The sequence below is a fragment of the Magnolia sinica genome, chromosome 6, assembly GCF_029962835.1.
Source record: "Magnolia sinica isolate HGM2019 chromosome 6, MsV1, whole genome shotgun sequence".
NCBI classification, from domain to species: domain Eukaryota; kingdom Viridiplantae; phylum Streptophyta; class Magnoliopsida; order Magnoliales; family Magnoliaceae; genus Magnolia; species Magnolia sinica.
Window position 1 is genome coordinate 80,949,026 of NC_080578.1, and position 22,419 is coordinate 80,971,444.

General features: G+C 39.2%; 2 protein-coding genes and 1 non-coding gene across 3 annotated transcripts; 1 reads left to right on the forward strand and 2 right to left on the reverse strand.

Annotated features, from left to right (window-relative positions):
- Window positions 1-12,485: 12,485 nt before the first annotated feature.
- LOC131248925 (uncharacterized) lies at window positions 12,486-14,522 on the reverse strand (the record flags this gene model as incomplete). The annotated part of the gene is made up of 4 exons (XM_058249451.1): window positions 12,486-12,712; window positions 12,959-13,315; window positions 13,517-13,697; window positions 14,424-14,522. Coding segments are annotated over 4 exons (864 nt in total), but the record flags the coding sequence as incomplete, so codon positions are not given.
- A 2,056-nt stretch (window positions 14,523-16,578) lies between these two features.
- On the forward strand, window positions 16,579-16,685 carry LOC131250280 (small nucleolar RNA R71). The gene has a single exon (XR_009173207.1). It is a non-coding gene; the product is annotated as a small nucleolar RNA R71 (small nucleolar RNA).
- Window positions 16,686-21,256: 4,571 nt separating this feature from the next.
- On the reverse strand, window positions 21,257-22,166 carry LOC131248924 (condensin-1 complex subunit CAP-D2-like). Its single transcript, XM_058249450.1, has 2 exons — window positions 21,733-22,166; window positions 21,257-21,637 (listed from the first exon to the last, which is right to left on the reverse strand). Exons 1-2 carry the CDS (start codon window positions 22,066-22,068, stop codon window positions 21,377-21,379), a joined length of 597 nt encoding a protein of 198 aa, XP_058105433.1. The 5' UTR covers window positions 22,069-22,166; the 3' UTR covers window positions 21,257-21,376.
- Window positions 22,167-22,419: the final 253 nt, after the last annotated feature.

Sequence of the window (22,419 nt, forward strand, 5' to 3'; positions counted from 1 at the left end):
TTAGTTAAGAAAAGTAACTACGCTCCACACTTAACTACAAAAGATCGAAATATTATATGTCATGATTGCTTCACTAACAATTTTTGTCCTTACCACATCCAATGAGGGCTATTAATAATCAATGGAATTGATTGGTGAACACAAGCCTCGGCATATATTGGTTCAGATCATTAAAATGGCCTCAATCAGATGAAGGGTTTAGATCACAAAAAATGCCACAATGATATAAAGGGTTCCGATCACTTACAATAGGCCCAATCAAATGAACGATTTGAATCACTTGGAATGGCCCAACCATATCAAATATTCGTATGGGTGAAAATGTTCCTAATCAATATTAACCATTGGATCATTGAAAACAAGCTCTATCGTATTAATTGGATAAGTGAAAATAAGCCCTACCTTTTTTTTTAATAATAACAGCAGGCACCCTACAATATTAACGATTTGAATCACAAAATGTAGGCCCAATCATTAAGAATGGCTTAGATAATTAAAATGAGTCCAATCATTTTAACAAATTGGAATATTAAAAATGGCCCCAATCATATGATCAATTTGTAGCATTTATAGTGGGTTGGGAAACATTAACTTAGATAATTGAAAATGGTCCACCATTGATGATTCATGTACCAATCTCTTACATGTGAAAAGTCACAATTTAACATCCACCATGAGATGTATCACATCAACCAATTAGATTACTAAAAAACATGCCTTAACATATCAATCATTGCAAACAGACCAATCATAAGAATTGGACCATTGAAACATGCACCATTATATGAAAGTCTCGAAACACTAAATAAGGCCCCAATCATATATGGGATCTCTAAGATTTGAATCAATCATAGGCACAATTTAGATCACTAAGTATGAGGCCAATCATATGAAAGGTTCGGATCATTGAAAGCATGTCGACAATGGATGACCCATGCACCAAGTATCACAAACAGGAAATATCACAACTATAGAATAAGCAACTCACAAATAGATAGTTAAGAACTAGAATACCTAAACAATCTACATTCAATTGCAAAATGTTGACAAATTTTATGACTAGCTTCCTCCACCCTTAAAGAACTTGGTTGTATGTGGCATCCACCTAGGCTACAAAACATGAACTAACCGATTCAATTGCGGAAAACAAAATACAACATATCAATTGGTTTGAAACTAAAAATGGCCCAATCACATAAACAGTTTGGAATACTAAATAAGGTCCCAACCATACCAATGGTTTGGATCACTAAAAATGTACACAATCATGGTAATGAAACAATCATATGGATAGTTTAGATCATTGAAAATTGGCACAATCATTTGAACAAGCTTACAAATAGTCAATCATGTGAATGATACAAATCAACTTAGCAAATCAATCCGCTTGCGTCATTGAAAACAACTTCAATCATGTGACTAGTTAGAGATTTGATTGTTCAACACATGAATTATTATATCAATTGGTTCAGATCACTAGAAACGACCTAAATCATAGGAATCACTAGAAACAACCTAAATCATACGAAGAGTTTGGATAAACTAAAAATGGCCCCAATCGTATTAAGGATTTGGATCACTACAAGTCAACCACATGAAGGATTGGATCAATTGAAATGATCCATGCATATTAAATTAAAAGTTTGAGACAATGAAAACTGGCCACATTGTATGAATGGTTTAGATCACCCAACACACTACCGTAATAACGATTTGTATCACCGAACATAAGCCCTTCACATGAGTAGTTTGGATTATTGAAAATTAGCACATATATGCCAAGATTCCTCCTCTCCAAATGATTTTTTTGTGCTCGGTGCAAACCAACAAAGAGTATTATTCATTGACCTGGTAAATGGATTCCCTAGGTACATCAACTAGTTTGGATCCAATCAGATGAAGGGTTGCAATCACTGAAAACATTCCCTCCCATATTAAGCACAATTATACCAAATTGGTGAAAGGAGGCATAAGTATAGCGATTGGTTTGGATCACTTGAATGTCCTCAATTGGATGAAGGGTTTACATCACTAAAAACAGCCCCAATCATATGAAGGGTACAAATCATTTGGGAAACATAAAACATGCCCAAGCATATGAACGGGTTAATCACTGAAAATGTGACCCAAACACATCAAAGGTTAGTGTCACTGAAAACAAGCCCAATCATTCAAAACAACTTGAATTACAAATGATTTTTTGTGCATGTGGCATTCACTAATTGTTTTTCTGAGCATATGCCTTATCAAATCAATGGTTTGGATCACGGTAACGAAGCAATCGTATGCATGGTTAGGATCGCTAAAAACAAGGCCAATCATTTAAACGGGCCTATGACACTTCATAAGGGCCATATAATAATAATTAAATGGATCACTAAAACTGGACTCAATCATATGAATGATATGGATCAACTTAACATATCAATTGGCTCGGGTCACTAAAAATGGCATCATCTTGTAAACTACTTCGGATCATTAAAAACAACTCCAATCATATGAAGCATTTCAATCGTCAAATAAGCCTAATCATATGAACAGCCCAGATCCAATGAAATGGCCCAAGTATGTCAAAGGTTTGGATCTCTAGAATAGGCCAAATCATGTGAAAAGCTTGGATCACTATAAACAAACTCAACAATATTAGCAAAGCATTAGTATGAATGGTTTGGGTCCATGAAAACAGGCCCAATCCTTGAATGGTTTGTAAACTGAAGAGTCCTATAAAATTAACAGTATGGATCATTGAGATCCAACCTCAGCAATATAAATAAGATGGATCAACTTAACATATCCAGTAACACATGTGCAATGGAAAGCAGCTTCAATCATATGATGAGTTTAGATCACTAAAAGCCGCACAACTCATATGAGGTATTTGGATCATCGAATGAGTTGAATCATATGAACAGTTCGGATCCACTGAAATGACCCAAGCACGTCAAAGGTTTCAATCCATTGAAATGGCGCAGGCATGTTAAAGGTTTGGATCACTAGAAATGGGCCAAACCATATGAATAGTTTAGATCATTGTAAAATGAAACCACATCACTTGAATCATTTGTAAAATAGAAGAGGGTCCTAAAGAATTAATGGTTTGGATAACTATGAACCAACCTCAATAATATGAATAAGATGGATCAACTAGACATATTAGCATGTGTCATGGAAGGCAACTTCAATCATATAATGGGTTTGCATCACTAAAAGCAGCACGAATCATATGATGTATTTGGATCATTGAATGAACCAAATCATATGAGCAGCTTGGATCCGCTAAAATGGCCAAAGCAGGTCATAGGTTTCTATCCATTGAAATGGCCCAAGTGTGAAAAAGGTTTGGATCACTAGAAATGGGCCAAATCATATTAACAATTTGGATTATTTGTACAACTACAAAGGGTCCTACAAATTTTACAGCATGGATTAACTTAGCATATCCATTCCATGTATCATGAAAACCAACTTTAATCATATGATGAGTTTGGATCATGAAATGAAGCTTCAATCGTATGATGAGTTTGGATCGTCGAATGAGCCGAATCATATGAACAGTTTGGATCCACTTAATGGCCCAAGCATGTCAATATTTTTTTTTCATCGAAATGGCCCATGTCATGGGTTTGGATCACTAGAAAGGGGCCAAATCATATGAATTTGGATCGTTGTAAAAAGAAACATGACCGTTTGAATTGTGTGTAGAGCTGAAGAGGGTCCTACTAAATTAACGATGTGGATCACTGAGAACCAACTTTAAATATTATGACTAGATGGATCAACTTAAGATATCCATTGGGATGGGTCATGGAAAGAAGCTTTAATCATATGATGAGTTTAGATCACTAGCAGTAGCACTAATCATATGATGCATTTGGATAGCTGAATGGGCCGAATCATATAACAAGTTCAAATCCGCTGAAATGGGCCAAGCACGTCAAAGGTTTTGATCCATCGAAATGGCCCAAGCATGTCAAAGGTTTGGATCACTAGAAATGGGCAAAATCATATGAAGAGTTTAGATCATTGAAAAAAGAAACCCAACCATATCAAGAATTTAGCTTACTAAATACGGTTCAAACATTTGAAACAGTTTGAATTTAATAAAATGAGCCTACACATTGACAATTTCAAATTAGACCAAATTATAAAAATAGATTGGATCATTAGAAATGGTCCTCTGATACTTTATGTTTTAGACAACAAGAAAAAAAACCACTGTAGCCAACTCTTGTACCAAAGTCTCTAAAAAGAGAAAAGTCGCCATTGTACCTCCCAAGGGCCAAATCAGTTCAACTAACTAGATTAATGAATATGGTCTTGAACATATTGATGGCTTGGCATAAAAAAATTGAAATGTTATATTCCTCCAACCCAAAGGTTATGGGTCATTCAAAACAAGCCACACATATGAATGGCTAGGATCACTTAAAATGGCCCGGGAACATCAATGGCTTTTCTCACTAAAAGTGAAAATGAGCCCAACCATTAGTACTACTTGAATCACTAACTACTTTGGGGCATGCAATGCACTAATTGATTTGCTAAGCACATGCCTCATTATATCAATGGTTTGGATCATGGTAACGAAGCAATCTTATCAATGGTTTGGATCATGGTAACGAAGCAATCTTATCAATGGTTTGGATAATAGAAAACAGGTGCAATCATTTGAATGGTTTATAAAATTGATAGGGCCTTGAAATGTTAATAACGTAAATCATCGAGAACCAACCTCAATCATATGAATATCATGGATCAACTTAATAAATCGATTGGCTTGGTCACCAAAAACGGCCTTAATCATAAGATGAGCCAGGATCACTAACTCATATGAACGGTTCATATCCACTAAAATGGTCCCCGTGACACGATTTTGGATCACCAAAAAATGGACCCATTGTAGCTGACTCTTGTATCGATGTCTCTAAAAAGAAAAAGAAAAAAAAAACTCACCATTGTACATCCCCCCAGGGTCAAATCACCTCTAACTAATTTGACCATTGAATACATACTCAAACATATCAATAGTATGGCATCCAATATTCAACATCTAGATTCCTCTTACCTTAGTGAATTTTGGTGCATTTTACATCCAATTACAGCTACAAAACATCAACATATTTGATTGTCAAGCACGTATCTCAATATCTCAATTTGTCCAACTTACTAAAAATGGCTTCTAGATCCAATCAACATATCTGATTATATCAAACTGATCTAGATCCAATCAAATGAAGGGTTTAGATCACTAAAAACAACCCCAAAATATTAAGTGTTGTATTAATGAATAGAGGCCTAAGTGTCAAAAGATGAACTTAATGGATGTTCACTCCCTAAGTATAGGGTTGTGATGTAGTAATAAACTCGGTGAGACCGAGGTTGAATGTAACGCCCTGAAATTCGGGGGTCGAGCATAACTCAGCTCCCGAGTTCCAAAACATCACTTATGCAACATATTTAATGATGAATATATGTTGACTGTATTAGTGCATAAAACATGGAATAGATTAAGCCAAAACACAGATATGATTCAGGGACAAGTGAATAAAGCAAGCGGAAGACTTATAGTAAAATGTGTGTACAAGTGTAAACCCCTGAATTATATATACAAGCCAGATTGTGTGAAAGTGTTATTTAACAAAATTTAAGTATCAAGTACATCATTTCAGTTCCCAAAATATATCCCAGAAATCCCGCGCAACAGACCGAGGCTCGCTAGAACCCGTCTGAAAACTGCATATAGGAGAAGGCAGCCTCGTCGTCATCCAGCTCCCGCTCTGCCTCAGACGTCGCATCCACATCTGCAACATCAGGGCCTCAGACAGAGTCTGGTGGGTGTGTAACACCGCCCCAGAAACGTGGGAGTGAGTGATCAACTCAGTGGAACAATAAGGCACTGGTTAATATGTTATCAGTTCAATCAAACAGTAATGATAAAGCAGGATAAGTAATTAAATCCTAAGTACTCTTGTTAATGCAAGTATGAATGCAATATGATGCGTGCCCTCACGCGTACACCCTCAGCGTCTTCATCTTACGTTACGCATGACATCGCCTCAAAGTGCGCCACATCTACAAAACACATGCAAATGCGGTGCATGGATATGATTACCAAGTTGTTATTAGTCCATTTCACACAATAGGATTGGGAAGCTAAGATACCTTCCTCATATCACCATCCAAACGGTGATCCATACTAGGGTCGTCAATCCTAGATATCTCATACGATCATATAGTTGAGGTCGCAGCAAAGGGCTCGTCACCAATCAATGCACGCCTTTCATGCCCTTACTACCACAGATCGGCTCGTCTCCTCCTTGCGGTATCCAGGTATGCTTGAGGTCACTACAAAGGGCTCGTCACCAATCAATGTAGGCCGACAGCACGAATATAGTGTCCCATACCACCATAATCGGCTCACGAGTTTAGTTGCTCACTGGTCACTACGGGGAGGCTCGTCACCCCAGCGTAGGCCGACAGCTCGACCACGGTGTCCCATACCACCATGTCCGGCTCATGAGTCTTAGCGGATCAGGTACCATGGTTATTAGGATTTCACTGGTAAGTTCGGTACCTTAGATTCAAGCAGTAGCGTCCATACATGGTTAACATACATCGGACAATCGGATTACTTGACGAACTCGACTAGCACGAGTGCATGTCGAATTGAGCGACATAGAGTGCGCAAACACTCCGCGTGGCCAAACCACTGCCGACAACTCTAATACGACTCGGGTTCGTCTAATGCGTCTTACGTGGCGAAAGCAATCTCAACCATGATTTATAGGGTCAATTACCGATTTCCTGAACTAAGGCATAGTCCCAAACACCTTACACTACTACAGATATTCATGTGGAATGTAAAACAGTAATGGATCAACAACTCAAATCATGGTACATACACATCTGAAGAATATCAACTTAGCATAAGTGTAAGCATAGGAAGCTTGAATTTAAATAACTTGAAAGGTAACTGCATAAAGGAAAACATGCGCATCCATAGGAGTATTGAGAATCACTTCTCAACGCCCGCATTTTGTGTAATCAGTTACACTTTAGATCATTCATGCATTTCTACAAACACTTAGCATACATGGAACAACATACATGACGTATGTTGAAATACATGCACTTAGACAATTCCTTTTATCAAGGAGTTGTCATACATGCATCTAGCATACATACATGACAATTAATTATGGCAAACATAAGTGCATATTTTATACATATACGGTACTTTATAAATACACATAGAATACGCAAATCTCAATCTAGCACATGCATATCAGGAAAGCAATGTAAACACAACATTTGGCATGTGCAATCTCATCCATAACAAGAATAAATCACTCATTGGGATTGAAAGCCTTGAAAACCATAACCCATACACTCAAAGTTCGCACCTTAAGCGAAGAAAGAACCACCGAACTGATTTAGACGAGTAGTCTTTGTCAACGGCACTAGAATACCCTAAAATAAGGATAGAAATGAGATACAACAACACCAAGTCTAGTCTAAGCTCTAACACAGGTTAGGGTTAGGTTAACTTACCCCAAAAGAACTCAGAATCGTCAGAGGAACGATTCAAAGTAAAGGTTCAAAGGTGAAGAAGAACAAGGAAGAAACCAAGATGATTCACCAACCAATCTCTCTCACTAACTATCTCTTTTCCACTCTCTTTCCAAGCTAGGGTTAGAGAAAATTCGTATGGAAATGAGAGCTAGGGTTTAAGGACTATATATAGGCCTTAAAATGATGGAAATAACCCCAGGGTCAAGGTATACTTAGGTTATAACCAAAGCACGCCTTCCTCGATCCAACGAAGCACTTCTGGTGGGCCTATAACCACGAAAGGTCAGACTAAAGCTCACTGACCATGGATCTAGGTCAGGCTGAGTTTTCGTACCGACCGGCTCTTCAGATTAGCCGTGGCGGACCACACTCAATTCAACGGTCACGGAAACTCGATCAGGTCCACAAGCACTAGGATATGCCTGGGCCAACCATCCTGATCAGAGGGTGAAATTGGGTCAGAATCCAACGGTCAGAATGCTTAAAATCGTTGCGCAAGCGACACGACTCAGATTTCAATAAAAGCTTAATAAATTCCAACCGTTCTCACACTCTTCACTCCGAGCTCAACCAAATAGACCCAGAACATCAGATCAACTTGATTTTCGAGGTGAAAGTCAAGCCCAACTCGGTGACCGCAACAGCCTAAAATCATCGCCATCGGACTTTCGACGCGCGGTCCAGGTCCGATCCAGGTCTTCCAAAAATTCCCCAGAACAACTGGATTTAGCGATGGATCCCAGATTTCAGAGTAACGTAGCGCTCACTAATCTACACGTTTAGAGCCATGCAGATACAATTTAAAGTGATTGATGCGAATTTCACAAGCAATCGAGTAAAGCGCTAATTACCCCAAAAACAACTACTTAAGGAAAGATTAGCACAAAAGTTCCAAGGTCGTTACATTGAATCCCAAGGGACTGATAGCTGTACGTTATTTAAAACTAAGTAGAACGAGAACTAGATTAAGATGAAATCTAAATCGAATGATTTTTGAGGAATAATAGTGAAATACTAATCTAAAACTTAAGGAATTCAGAGGAAGGAAACTAGGGATTCAAAGGATCCACTTGTAGAGATCTTATGCCTGCATCAAGAATCATGGAAATTAAACTGAACTTACTTGATCTAGTTTTCATGAGATGAAAGGTATATGAATTAGAATGGATTCCATTACCAAACCATGCCCAAAAGACAAAGCAAACAACAGAATTAAATTAATTACCAACCAATCAACAATGCATGAAGGTTAGGAAGGGTACCGTCATCTGACCCTGCCCATGAGACGATGGTGAACAACAGGGCTTCCTGACGTCATAAACATCAAAAGGAGGAAGAAATACTCAAAGCCATCGTAGATCTATTGTAATTTCAGTCACAATAAACCATAAAAAACTGAAAGTATTTCTTTTAATTGAACTAAAATCAACATCAGTCAGTCTAAACAAGAGGCACAAGCAAAGTCTCTCCCATCGGACTACAAGCTTCACCTCTTAGCCCTTGCTAAGAGGTTTAGCCACACATAAACATGATGAAGCTAAGTATCTTAAATAAAAAATAATAATAAAATAGCAAAAATAGAACAGAAAAATAAGAAAAATCTCTTCTTTGCTTCACGTTCTCGCCTTCGAATTCAATCCCCCCTCTCTCTCCTTCTCCTTTTATAGAGCAAGGAAGGGTGGTGGAGAATCAACAGAACCGACCTGCTGGAGTGTGAAATCGTTCGCAGCAGACTCCTCACGGAACTTTGCTTCTGTGCAAGAAAACGCAGAGACTGATTGCGTTTGGAATCAGTTTGAGAGGAGGAATCTTCCCCTCTTTGAAATCTGCCAGCGTGGTGAGTGTAAGAACCCCTTACCTGATCAAATGGATGGTTTGGATCAATGATCCGTTCACGGACGGTGGCCCGCAACTGCCCGCAATTTCTGATTTTCCCGGACGCACGTAAGGCCTACGCTGACGTGCTGACGTGTTCGGTGGGACCCGTAGTGATGTTTTTGATGAAATCCACCCCGTCCATCAGATTCCTCTCGATTTTTCAGTCGGAATGGACTAATTTTTGTCGAGTTTTGGTGTGGTCCACTGATGTTTTTCTTCCGTCGTTCATCTTGCTTTTGATCACAATCCTTGTGCGTACACGTGTATGGGTCCAAAATTCCACCTAAGTGAGGGCATTCCCTACCCCAGAGACACTATGGACGGCTCTGATCATCAAAATATGATATAGGTAGGACCCACTAGCCAAAAACGGACGGACAGCGTCCGTCCGCTGTCCTTGCGTAAGAAGAAGACGGGTCAGCCCGTCTTTGACTGGGCTAACCGTCTGGTGCATGGCTGGTGCGTGTACACTATGTACACGCACTGTACATGTAGGGTCCACTGTGATGTTCGTGAGACATCTGCTTCGTCCATTTGATGTGTCACTCCATTTAACGCGTTGAGAACAAAATTGAAGCATTTTCAGATACCAGGCGGGTCCCAAATCACTGATTTATGGGCTGATCTGTCCGTTGGGCCACTTCCAGAGGGATCCAATGGCTGAAATTTGACGTGTAGGGTTAGTTTTTGGTCCTCGAGCCATGTATAAAGTTTCGAGCCGAACAGATGATGAAAACCCAGTGATCTTGCATTCTGACTGACTTTAAGGTCGCTTGAGCTTCAGTTTCTCGATTTTCGCGGATCCTTGGCATGTAATTCCGTCGATCTTGGTCCCCTGGAGTCCTTCCCTTGCCTTAAGTGTCATCAGAGCGTTAAATCCATGCTTTAAGCTTCCTTTTCAGTCCATGCTCGTAAATACACTCTGCATCACAAACATGATTAAAGCGGGCCATTAAACGATATCATGTTCGTAAATCCAAGCAATAACTAGTGTCTAATATGCAATATTTGACCCTCAACACAACCCCAACTAGCATTTTACTAGTCCCGAGCAAAAAATGCGAAAATTAAGTTGAGAATCATAGGAGAATTTCTCGAGTGATTTTTGAAAAACTATCCAAATTCCAAAATTCTAAGGTTCATGAATGTTAGGCATAACTTTCTCCTAGATTCAAGCACACGGTAAACGTCATAATCAAGTTCAAAGTATTAATCCATCAATTAGAATAATTCTAAACATTAAGCTCCATGGGCGAATAGTCTAATCTCGACTTATCATCATTAAAATTCACTTCTCTATTTCAGGATATCATTGGTAACTAACAAGAGAATTCATGATAACCAAAACTTGCCTCACAGATCATCTTTTCATTCCTCCAGCTTTTGATTTTTCCATTAAAAGTAACGCCAAGAAGGGGAATCAAATCCTCACCTTTAGGGAGCAAACCTATAGTGAAGACTGTATACCCAGTCCTTTTCACATATTATCCTTGGGGAATTAAATCTACACCTATAGGGAGCAAACTTATGGTGAAGATTATTCGCCCAACCCTTTCTAATTGTGTGTTTTTTTTTTTATCATGACGGGCAAATTTTCCAAGCTGGTTCCTTACATGCTTAATGATTACTAAGTTAACCCTTCAATATCAAACTGAAACCTTAATGTGGAAGCGAGATATGACCTGTGAAATCACGACTCAATCAATGTTGACAACTTTGAATCCTGGATTAACAATTCAAACTTAATTGTGAAATCTAGAAGATAACTGAATCCAAGAGTCATAAATTTTCAACATCACTTATCTTGTAATTCTAAATCCAGGATGGTCGTCAAAATCACTTCGAATTCATACGAAATTCCAGAAAATTTTAAAAAATTTCACAATTTTCGCGCTTAAGACCAAGAAAACACCAATTAGGTAGCTTAATCTCCCACCCCCAACTAAAAATCTACATTGTCCTTAATGTAAAAGAAATAAGCATGCAATGCACATGGGACAACTAAAATATAAGAGGAGTGATGGAAAGATAGTACCTGGACGAAAGAATCAAGAGGCTTTCCAAAAATATCTACGTAAGAGTGGGTCAGCACAAGAGAGAAACCAATAGAAGTAAAATAAAAATAACAAAAATAAAATCCTACCTACACCACTTTCGCAGGTGCTCTCGATTGCATTTAGCGTATGCAACAAGCCTTTAAACCCCTAGGTTGCCCCTAGTGGACGAGTTGTAGTCTCGTGAGGGTTTGCAGCAATGTTACCCATAAACATTGAACTAACTAACTAGGAAAATGAAACATAATGAAAAGCTGGGTTGGTTCCCAGGAGCGCTAAGTTTACCGTCTATCCTAAAACAGCATAAAGGAAACTATCCTAGTCCTATGAAAACTGGAAACCTACCTATACCTCCATCAGACTAGGAGATCAATCCTGGTAAACAGGATCAGTCAGAGGTATGGACATGTCCTTTGAATCAAATTTCTCGACAAATGGCTTTAAGCGATGTCCATTTACTTTAAACTCCTTGCCATTGTCAGGATCTCTTATCTCAATAGCCCCATGAGGATACGCAGTGACCACAATGTAAGGGCCAGTCCAATGAGATCAAAGCTTACCTGGAAAGAGATGTAATCGAGAATTATACAAAAGGACTTTCTGACCAGGTGTGAATGATTTTCGTAGAATACGTTGGTTATGAAACGCCTTCATTCTGTCTTTGTAAATTCTCCAGTTCTCGTACGCATAGTTCCGGATTTCTTCAAGTTCATTTAATTGAAGTTTACATAGCGAGCCAGCGTTGTCCAGATTGAAATTCAGATTTTTGATCGCCCAGTATGCTTTATGTTCCAACTCCACAGGCAAGTGACAAGCTTTCCCATAGACAAGTCTAAAGGGAGACGTTCCAATAGGAGTTTTAAAAGCAGTACGGTATGCCCATAAGGCATTGGTCAATCGGATTGACCAATCCTTACGATCAGGGTTAACCATTTTCTCTAGGATATGTTTGATCTCCCTATTGGAAATCTCAGCTTGTCCACTTATCTGTGGATGGTATGAGGTACTCACCTTATGAGAGATACCATATTTCTTCATTAAGCTCTCGAATGGTCTATTACAAAAGTGTGAGCCCCCATCACTAATGATGGCTCGAGGCGTCCCGAACCGCGAAAGGATGTTCTCTTTTAAGAATTTAATTACCGTACGATGGTCATTATTTCGGCACGGAATTGCTTCGACCCATTTAGTGACATAATATACGGCGAGCAAAATATACAAATTTCCATATGATTTGGGGAGTGGTCCCATGAAATCGATGCCCCAGCAATCAAATGCTTCTATGATAAGGATGGGATTTAAAGGCATCATATTTCGACAGGACAATACTCCCAATTTTTGATAACGCTCACAAGCCTTGCAAAACTCATGAGTGTCCTTGAACATAGTGGGCCAATAAAAGTCACACTATAAAATCTTGGCCATGGTCTTTTTAGCAGAAAAGTGACCACCACAGGCCTGTGAATGACAGAAGGAGATGACACTCTGATACTCGTCATCTGGCACACATCTCCTTAAAATTTGATCTGGGTAATATTTGAATAAATATGGATCGTCCCAGAAAAAGTTACGCACCTTGGTAAAGAATTTCTTTTTATCTTGTGCAGTCCAATGCGTCGGTATCGAACCTGTGGTAAGATAATTGACAATATCAGCGAACCAAGGTGAATGGGAGACTCTGAACAGTTGTTCATTAGGGAACATGTCATTAATATGGGTCACCTTAGGGGAATCAGAGGTATTAAGGCGAGACAGATGATCAGCCACTATGTTCTCTACTCCTTTTTTATCTTTAATTTCCAAATCAAATTCTTGGAGTAGAAGGATCCATCGTATCAAACGGGGCTTAGAATCATTCTTAGAAAGAAGATACTTAAGTGCCGTATGATCTGTGTAGATAATGATCTTGGATCCGATCAGGTAGAACCTAAATTTATCCAAAGCAAACACTACGGCTAGGAGTTCCTTTTCCGCAGTCGAGTAGTTCACTTGGGCAGAATTTAAAGTTCTACTTGCATAATGAATGACGTAGGGCCTCTTATCTTTTCTCTGGCCTAGAACCGCCCCAAGAGCATAATCAGAAGTGCCGCACATAAGCTCAAAAGGAAGGCTCCAATCGGGTGGCTGCATGATGGGTGCAGTGGTTAACATGCCCTTAAGCTTGGTGAAAGCCTCCCAGCATTGCTCAGTCCACTCGTATGGTGCATTTTTTTGCAGAAGATTACATAGGGGATGAGAGAGGAGATTAAAGTCCTTTATGAATCATCTGTAAAACCCTACGTGTCCTAAGAAGGATCGCACGTCCCGTATGTTCTTGGGTGGAGGTAGGTTAGAGATAAGATCAATTTTTGCCTTATCCACCTCGATTCCTTTGGACGAGATAATATGTCCAAGGACAATTCCCTTATGAACCATGAAATGACACTTCTCCCAATTAAGCACCAAGTTCTTTTCTTCACATCTTCTCAGCACACATTTAAGACTCTCTAAGCACTCGCTAAAAGATTAACCGAAAACAGAGAAATCGTCCATGAAGACCTCTAGATATTTCCCTACCATGTCAGAAAAGATACTTATCATACATCACTGAAAGGTGGCAGGGGCATTACATAATCCAAATGGCATTCTTCTGTAGGCAAAGGTGTCGTAGGGACATGTAAATGTGATCTTTTCCTGATCCTCAGGAGCGATTTCAATCTGATTGTAGCCCGAATACCCGTCAAGGAAACAGTAATAGGAATGACCAGCTAGCCTTTCCAAGATTTGATCAATGAAGGGCAAAGGAAAGTGGTCCTTCCTCGTAACGGTATTCAGCTTTCTGTAGTCAATGCACATTCTCCAACCAGTAGTAACTCTAGTTGGCACGAGTTCATTATTGGCATTGGCTACGATGGTGATTCCGGACTTCTTAGGAACTACCTGAGTTGGACTCACCCATTGACTATCAGATATGGGGTATATGATACCCACATATAATAGTTTAAGAACCTCAGCCTTAACCACTTCCCTCATGTTTGGATTTAGTCTACGTTGTGATTGTCGAGTGGTCTTCGCATTATCCTCAAGATATATGCGGTGAGTACAAATCGAGGGGTTGATTCCCTTGAGGTCCGCTATCGTCCATCCAAGGGCTCCCTTATGCTCAATGAGAGTAGATATGAGCATACTCTCCTGTTCTTTCTCCAGGTGGGCAGAGATCACCACCGGGTATGTCTCATCTTGACCTAAATAGACATATTTTAAATCAAAGGGCAAAGGTTTTAGGTCAAGCTTTGGCGGCTTGAGGTTAGACGGTAGAGGCACTACATCAATTTGGGGTAACTCTTCAAATTGTGGCCTTCACCGGTTAACTTCAAGTACCGGTGCAGTATTAAGCAAGGCACATGTCTCCCTAATCATGTCATCATCAAAATCATGGGAGTGGGCCAGGCATATCTCTAGAGGGTCAGAGGATAAGGTCAGAGGTGTCGTATCTTCTACTAAAGAGTCAATCATGTTAATGTCGTGGAAATCATCATCATCTTCTAAGTTTCTACCGTTATTGAAAAAGATGTTTGACTCTAATGTCATATTCCTAAAAGACATAGTCATGACACCATTCCTGCTATTGATAATTGCATTTGAAGTGGCAAGGAATGGGCGACCAAAAATGACGGGAATCTGAGTACTCATGTTATTGATGGGTTCGGTGTCCAGGATGATAAAATCTACAGGGTAGTAAAATCTATCAACTTAGACCAACACATCCTCAATTATCCCTCTAGGTACACGAACATAGCGATCAGTAAGTTGTAGTGTGGTTAGGGTGGGTTTTAATTCACCCAACCCTAACTGTTTGTACACCGAGTAGGGAATCAGATTGACGCTCGCTCCTAAGTCAAGAAGTGCGTGATCAATTCGATGGTCCTCGATTACACATGATATGGTTGGGCTACCAGGATCTTTGAATTTCTGTGGCATGTCTTGCTTTAGGATGGCACTCACTTTCTCGGTCAAAAAGATCTTCTTTTGAATACTCTGCCGTCGTTTGGTCGTGCATAAGTCTTTAAGGAATTTGGCATATGAAGGTATCTGTTTTACAACATCAACTAGAGGAATGTTGACTTTCACTTGTTTCAACACCTCTAGGATATCCTGAGAGTTAGAGAGAGGTTTTGGTGCTACCAACCGTTGGGAAAATGGAGTAACTGGCTTTTTTAGAAGTTCCGGTTCTAATTTTTGTGGGGCCTCACTAGATCTATTATTGTTGTCCTCTTCTGGTTCTTGAGGCTTTTCGGGCCTAACCGGAAGGGTTTTATCAATGATCTTCCCACTCCTAAGAGTGGTGATGGATTTAACGTGCCCCATTTGATTTGAAGAGCTGGGATCACTTATCTCGTAATGCGGTTTAAGATTGGGGAGCGGTTGTGCAGGAAGCATCCCCTTTTCTATAACCGTCATACGTGAGTCCATCTTTTGCATAAAATCTCGCATTGCCTGGGTCAGCTTTTGCATGAAATTTTGAACCGGGTCTTCTTGAAGTTTCCCCTGATTTGGATTTTAATTGAAGAAACCTTGAGGGGTAGCAGTTTGTCTATTTCTCCAACTAAAGTTTGGATGATTTTTCCAACCAGGATTGTACGTATTAGAGGTCGGTCCATTAAAAGGTCTTTGATAATTATTTATGGCATTGGATTGTTCATTCAACACTTCTCGAAAGGCGGGTATTGTAGGATAATTTTCAGTTGTATGAATGTTGCAATCACAGATGCCGCAAACACTTTTATTAACCTTATCCTTCTTTCCTTCCATGGCCTCAACTTTCCTTATGAGCGTAGTCACTTTATACTTGAGATCATCCTCTTCTTTCAAGAGATACAATCCACCTTTCTCCTTAAATTGAGTCGGCTTAGACGTGGTGTTTGATTTTAGGTAATAATCCCATGATTGTGTTTTTTCTGCAAGACTATCGAGGTAATCCCATACCTTGTCAACATTTTTATTAATGAATTCTCCATTACACATTGTCTCGACCATTTAGCGCATGGAAGATGTCAGTTCATCGTAGAAAAAATTTGTGATGCGCTACGTTTCAAAGCCATGTTGTGGGCATGAACCGACCAAATCCTTGAACCTTTCTCAACATTGGTAAAATGTTTCATCCTCCTTTTGGGTAAAGTTCATGATTGCTTTTCTAAGGGTAATCGTTTTATGATGTGGAAATTTTTTTTTATAAATTTCCTCTGCATATCATTCCATGTGCCAATGGATCTAGGACGCAGTGAATGTAACCATGTCTTAGCCTTCTCCTTTAAGGAAAAAGGAAAGAGTCTTAGCTTGACTGTGTCCTTAGACACATTTTGAAAATATAAAGTAGCTATGATCTCATCAAACTCTTTCAAATGTAGATAAGGTTCTTCAGATTCAAGCCCATGGAACTTAGTAAGGAGTTGGATAACCGCTGGCTTGATGTCCATATGTCCTGCATTTTCAGGAAAAATCATGCATGAGGGCGTACTCACCCCCCACTGGTTGTAAATAATCTCGTAAAGTACGTGGCGGGGGTTCTTGATGCACCTCATTCTCATCCTGAATGTCCTCCACCCTAGGTTGGGGTAGAAGAGGTTGGTTTTCAGCCATCACTTCAATTAACTCAGGGGATTTCGAGTGGTGTTTAGTCCTGCGATGGATAATTAACCCCTCAACCAATCCTCCTTCAATCAAGAGACGTCGAGTGTTGTCACGGGCCCACTTGGGCATGAAACACTCGCAGCCCTCAATCAAATTTGAAACCTAATCCTAAGAAAGGAAAAGAAAATCTAGAAAGAAAGAGAGGGTTGGAAAGAAGTTACCAAATTGGAGTCCCTAAGTTAAAAACCTGCAGAAGAAAACAAAACACGTCAGTTTCTAAAGAGAAGGTCTAAGATTAAAAAATCCTTAAAAAGAAAGATAGAAGTAAACTAGTTTCTAAAAGAAGAAATTCCTAAAGGAAAGTGGAAATTTCTAAAATAAATTAGGAAAGAAAGTTAGATTCTAAAAGAGTTAGAATTGAAAAGTTACTAAAAACAAAAATAGAAAGTTAGTTTCTAAAAAGGAAAGTTCCAGAATTAGAAAGTTTCTAAAATAGAAAATCTAAATCTAAAATCAGAAAGTTTCTAAAAATAAAATAAAGGAAAGATGAGTTAGTTTCTAAATTTAGAAAGAATTTTTAAAAAGGAAAATAACTAACATAGTTTCTAAAAACAAAAGAGGAAAGTTTCTAAAAATAAATTAACTATTTCCTAAAAATAGAAAAATACTAGAATTAGAAAATTTCTAAAATTCAAATCCTAATTCTAAAATAGAAAAAGTAGAGGAATTAGAAAGGGATTACCAATTTAGACGTTATTTCAGGATCTTACAAAATAGGAAAATAGGTTAGTTTCTAGAAATCAGAAAAATCTAAACCTAAAGTTAGAAAAATCCTAATTTTAAACTAATCCTAAAACTAGTTAATTTTAGGAAAACGTAACCGTCAATCCCTGGCAACGGCGCCAAAAACTTGTTCACTCCCCAATTATAGAGTTGTGATGTAGTAATAAACTCGGTGAGACCGAGGTTGAATCCCAAGGGACTGATACCTGTACGTTATCTGAAACTAAGTAGAACGAGAACTAGATTAAGATGAAATCTAAATCGAATGATTTTTGAGGAATAATAGTGAAATACTAATCTAAAACTTAAGGAATTCAGAGGAAGGAAACTAGGGATTCAGAGGATCCACTTGTAGAGATCAGGGAGATCTTATACCTGCATCAAGAATCATGGAAATTAAACTGAACTTACTTGATCTAGTTTTCACGAGATGAAAGGTATATGAATTAGAATGGATTCCATTACCAAACCATGCCCAGGAGACAAAGCAAACAACAGAATTAAACTAATTACCAACCAATCAACAATGCATGAAGGTTAGGAAGGGTACCGTCATCCGACCATGCCCATGAGACGATGGTGAACAACAGGGCTTCCTGACGTCATAAACATCAAAAGGAGGAAGAAATACTCAAAGCCATCGCAGATCTATTGTAATTTCAGTCACAACAAACCATAAAAAACTAAAAGTATTCCTTTTAATTGAACTAAAATCAACATCAGTTAGTCTAAACAAGAGGCACAAGCAAAGTCTCTCCCATCAGACTACAAGCTTCACCTCTTAGCCCTAGCTAAGAGGTTTAGCCATACATAAACATGATGAAGTTAAGTATCTTAAATAAAAAAATAATAATAAAACAGCAAAAATAGAACAGAAAAATAAGAAAAATCTCTTCTTTACTTCACGTTCTCGCCTTCAAATTCAATCCCCCCTCTCTCTCCTTCTTCTCCTTTTATAGAGCAAGGAGGGGTGGTGGAGAATCAGCAGAACCGACCCTGTTTTCGCAGTCCAAATCACATAAGAACCAGACTCTATTTTGCGCAGCCTTACGTACAACCAGCTGTGTTTGGAAGGATGATCCGGACGTTGATCGTCCCATCTTTTGCATCTATCTCCATGGATAAGGTCAACCCTGATCAAATGGACGGTTTGGATCAATGATCCATTCACGGATGGTGGCCCGCAACTGCCTGCAACTTTCGATTTTTTCAGACGGGCGTAAGGCCTACGCAGACGTGCTGACGTGTTCGGTGGGACCCGTAGTGATGTTTTTGATGAAATCCACCCCATCTATCAGATTCCTCTCGATTTTTCGGTTGAAATGGACTGGTTTTTGTCGAGTTTTGGTGTGGTCCACTGATGTTTTTCTTCCGCCGTTCATCCTGCTTTTGATCACGATCCTCGTGCGTACACGTGTATGGGTCCAAAATTCCACCTAGGTGAGGGTATTCCCTACCCCAAAGACACCATGGACGGCTCTGATCATCAAAATATGATATAGGTGGGACCCACTAGCCAAAAATGGACGGACAGCGTTCGTCCGCTGTCCCTGCATAAGAAGAAGATGGGTCAGCCCGTCTTTGACCGGGCTAACCGTCTGGTGCACAGCCGATGCGTGTACACTATGTACACGCACTGTACATGTAGGGTCCACTGTGATGTTCGTGAGACATCTGCTCCGTCCATTTGATGTGTCACTCCATTTAACGCGTCGAGAACAAAATTGAAGCATTTTTAGATACCAGGCGGGTCCCAAATCACTGATTTATGGGATGATCTATCCGTTGGGCCACTTGCAAAGGGATCCAATGGCTGAAATTTGACGTGTACGGTTATTTTTTGGTCCTCGAGCCATGTATAAAGTTTCAAGCCGAACAGATGATGGAAACTCAGTGATCTTGCATTCTAGCTGACTTTCAGGCTGCTTGAGCTTCAGTTTCTCGATTTTTGCGGATCCCTGGTGTGTAATTCCATCGATCTTGGTCCCCTGGAGTCCTTCCCTTGCCTTTAGTGTCATCAGAGCGTTAAATCCATGCTTTAAGCTTCCTTTTCAGTCCATGCTCGTAAATACACTCTGCATCACAAACATGATTAAAGCGGGCCATTAAACGGTATTATGTTTGTAAATCCAAGCAATAACTGGGGTCTAATATGCAATATTTGACCCTCAACAATGGATTAGAGAAAAGATGCATTAGTATACCAACTGGTTTGGATCACTAAAAAAGGCCTCAACTAATGAAGGGTTTACATCACCGAAACAACTCTAATCATATGAAGGGTATGGATCACATAAAACAAGACTAAGCATATGAACTGTTGAGATCACTTGAAATGGTTCAAGCACATCATAGGTTTGTGCCACTGAAAATGAGCCCAATCATTAGCAAATTTTGAATCATTAATAACTTTTGGTTCAGGCGACATTCACGGATTGATTCGTTAAGTGCATGCCTTAATACGAATGGTGTGGATCACTAAAATAGCTTGAATTATAAAATGGACCAATTATAGCCAACTCTTGAACCAAAGTCTCTAAAAATGGAAAATCCATCAGTGGACATCCCCCAAGAGTCGAATCACCTCAACCAACTAAATTGGATCCAATAAGATGAAGGATTGACGAAATCAAGCCCGATCATTTAAATTGTTTGTAAAGTTAAAGAGGGCTCTACAACATTAATGGTATGGATCACTGAGAACTGATCTCTATAATATGTATAATATATTAATATAGATCAACTTAACATATCTATTGGCATGGGTCATTGAAAATAGCCTCAATCACATGATGAGTTTGTATCAATAAAGAAGCAAAAATAAGATAAAGGACCGAATCACCTCAATTAACTAAACTAGAAGTAATGAAGGATCAACAAAAATAGGCCCGATCATTAAAATTGTTTGTAAAGTTAAAGAGGGCTCTACAAAATTAGCAATGTTGATCACTGAGAATTGATCTCAATAATATGAATAATTTAGATTAACTTAACATATCCATCGGCATTGGTCATTGAAAGTAGCCTTAATCATATGATGAGTTTGGATCACTTAAAAAGCACAACTCAAGCATTTGGATCACCAAATGAGCTAAATCATATGAACGGTTCGGATCCACTGAAATGGCCCAATCATGTCAAAGGTTTCTATCCATTGAAATGATCCCAATCAATATGTAATTACTGTAAAAAATTCGAATCCAAACAGCAACATCAGTGTATTTTGGTGGTGATTTGACATTCAAGCAATGTAAAAATGCCATCATTTCAATTTACCACAGCAATCAGTGGTCAAATGCAGATGTTGTCAGGAGGCAGGTAAAGCAATTTTTAATTATTGCACATTTTCTTTACATTACCACGGTAATTGGAGAAAAAAATAGGCCCTTAAGTGTGCAGAAATCAACACTCTTAGTTCTTAGTCTAGGTGTCTAACTATGCATGTCAAAGAATGCCAAAAGAACACCAATGCATAACTTCTATAGCAAAGTGAGTGAATCATATTGATGGAAGCAGTACCTGAAATTATGACAATCAAATAAACATACCGTGCTTGTAGAAATATCCCCCTTAGATACCAAGGAACCAACTATAAATTCTAGAGCTGCTAGATCGCCGATCCTAGATTCTATAGCAATGCTCAATAGATTTGCAGCAGTTTCTATAGGGTTTCTCATCAAATAAATTGTGATGAATGCATCCTCAACAGCTGCTTGGATAGACTTGTCCTGCGAAAATACCTACAGAAATCCAATGCAAACACACCCTTAAATGCTTGCCAAGATTCCTTTGGAAGTCTAGAAGAATTGTAACAGAAATCAAAGAGGATGCTTACAAGTGGCAACATTTTTCGGAGACAAGCCTCAGAGTCATCAATTTGGAACTGTCTGCACCTCATCAGCAAAAGAATCGTGTTCTCAACATCAGTGGCAGAAGATGAAGACAGCAGTTGGACCAGAGTCGACATTGTGGAGGATATGCACTTTGAGAACCTCAAACAAGTCTCAAGTGATGCAACCAAGGCCCTGGTCTGCTCCAGGTTCCCAAAATCCAGCATGGAAGAATCCTTGTTGACCCCATCTTCCACCCCAGGCAAACGACTATCAATAACACTGTCTTGCTGCTCTGACTTCAGCCTGATAAACCTTTCCATCTGCTTCACACATCTCATTGTCTAAAGGTATCCCATCCAAAAATGCTCTCAGAAGGTGCATTGGGTTCCATCTCTTCCAGTTTCTCCTTGTATTTCTCCAAGGGCGCTTCAAATGATGCAATGCGAAGTGGTGGAGAATACAAATGGAGAATCGATTTCCCAGAGGCCAATCAATAGATCAAATCAAAATAATAGAGACAAAATACATCTATCTGCCCTAGAAATCCCTAAATTGCACATCAAAGAACAGGAGATTAAAGGACATTCAACCAGAGAGAGAGAGATGACCCGGTGGTTGTTGCCGGGGTTGGCTGCCATGAAAATGCAGACTAACGGACCAGATCATATCATCATCTTCTCACCATCATC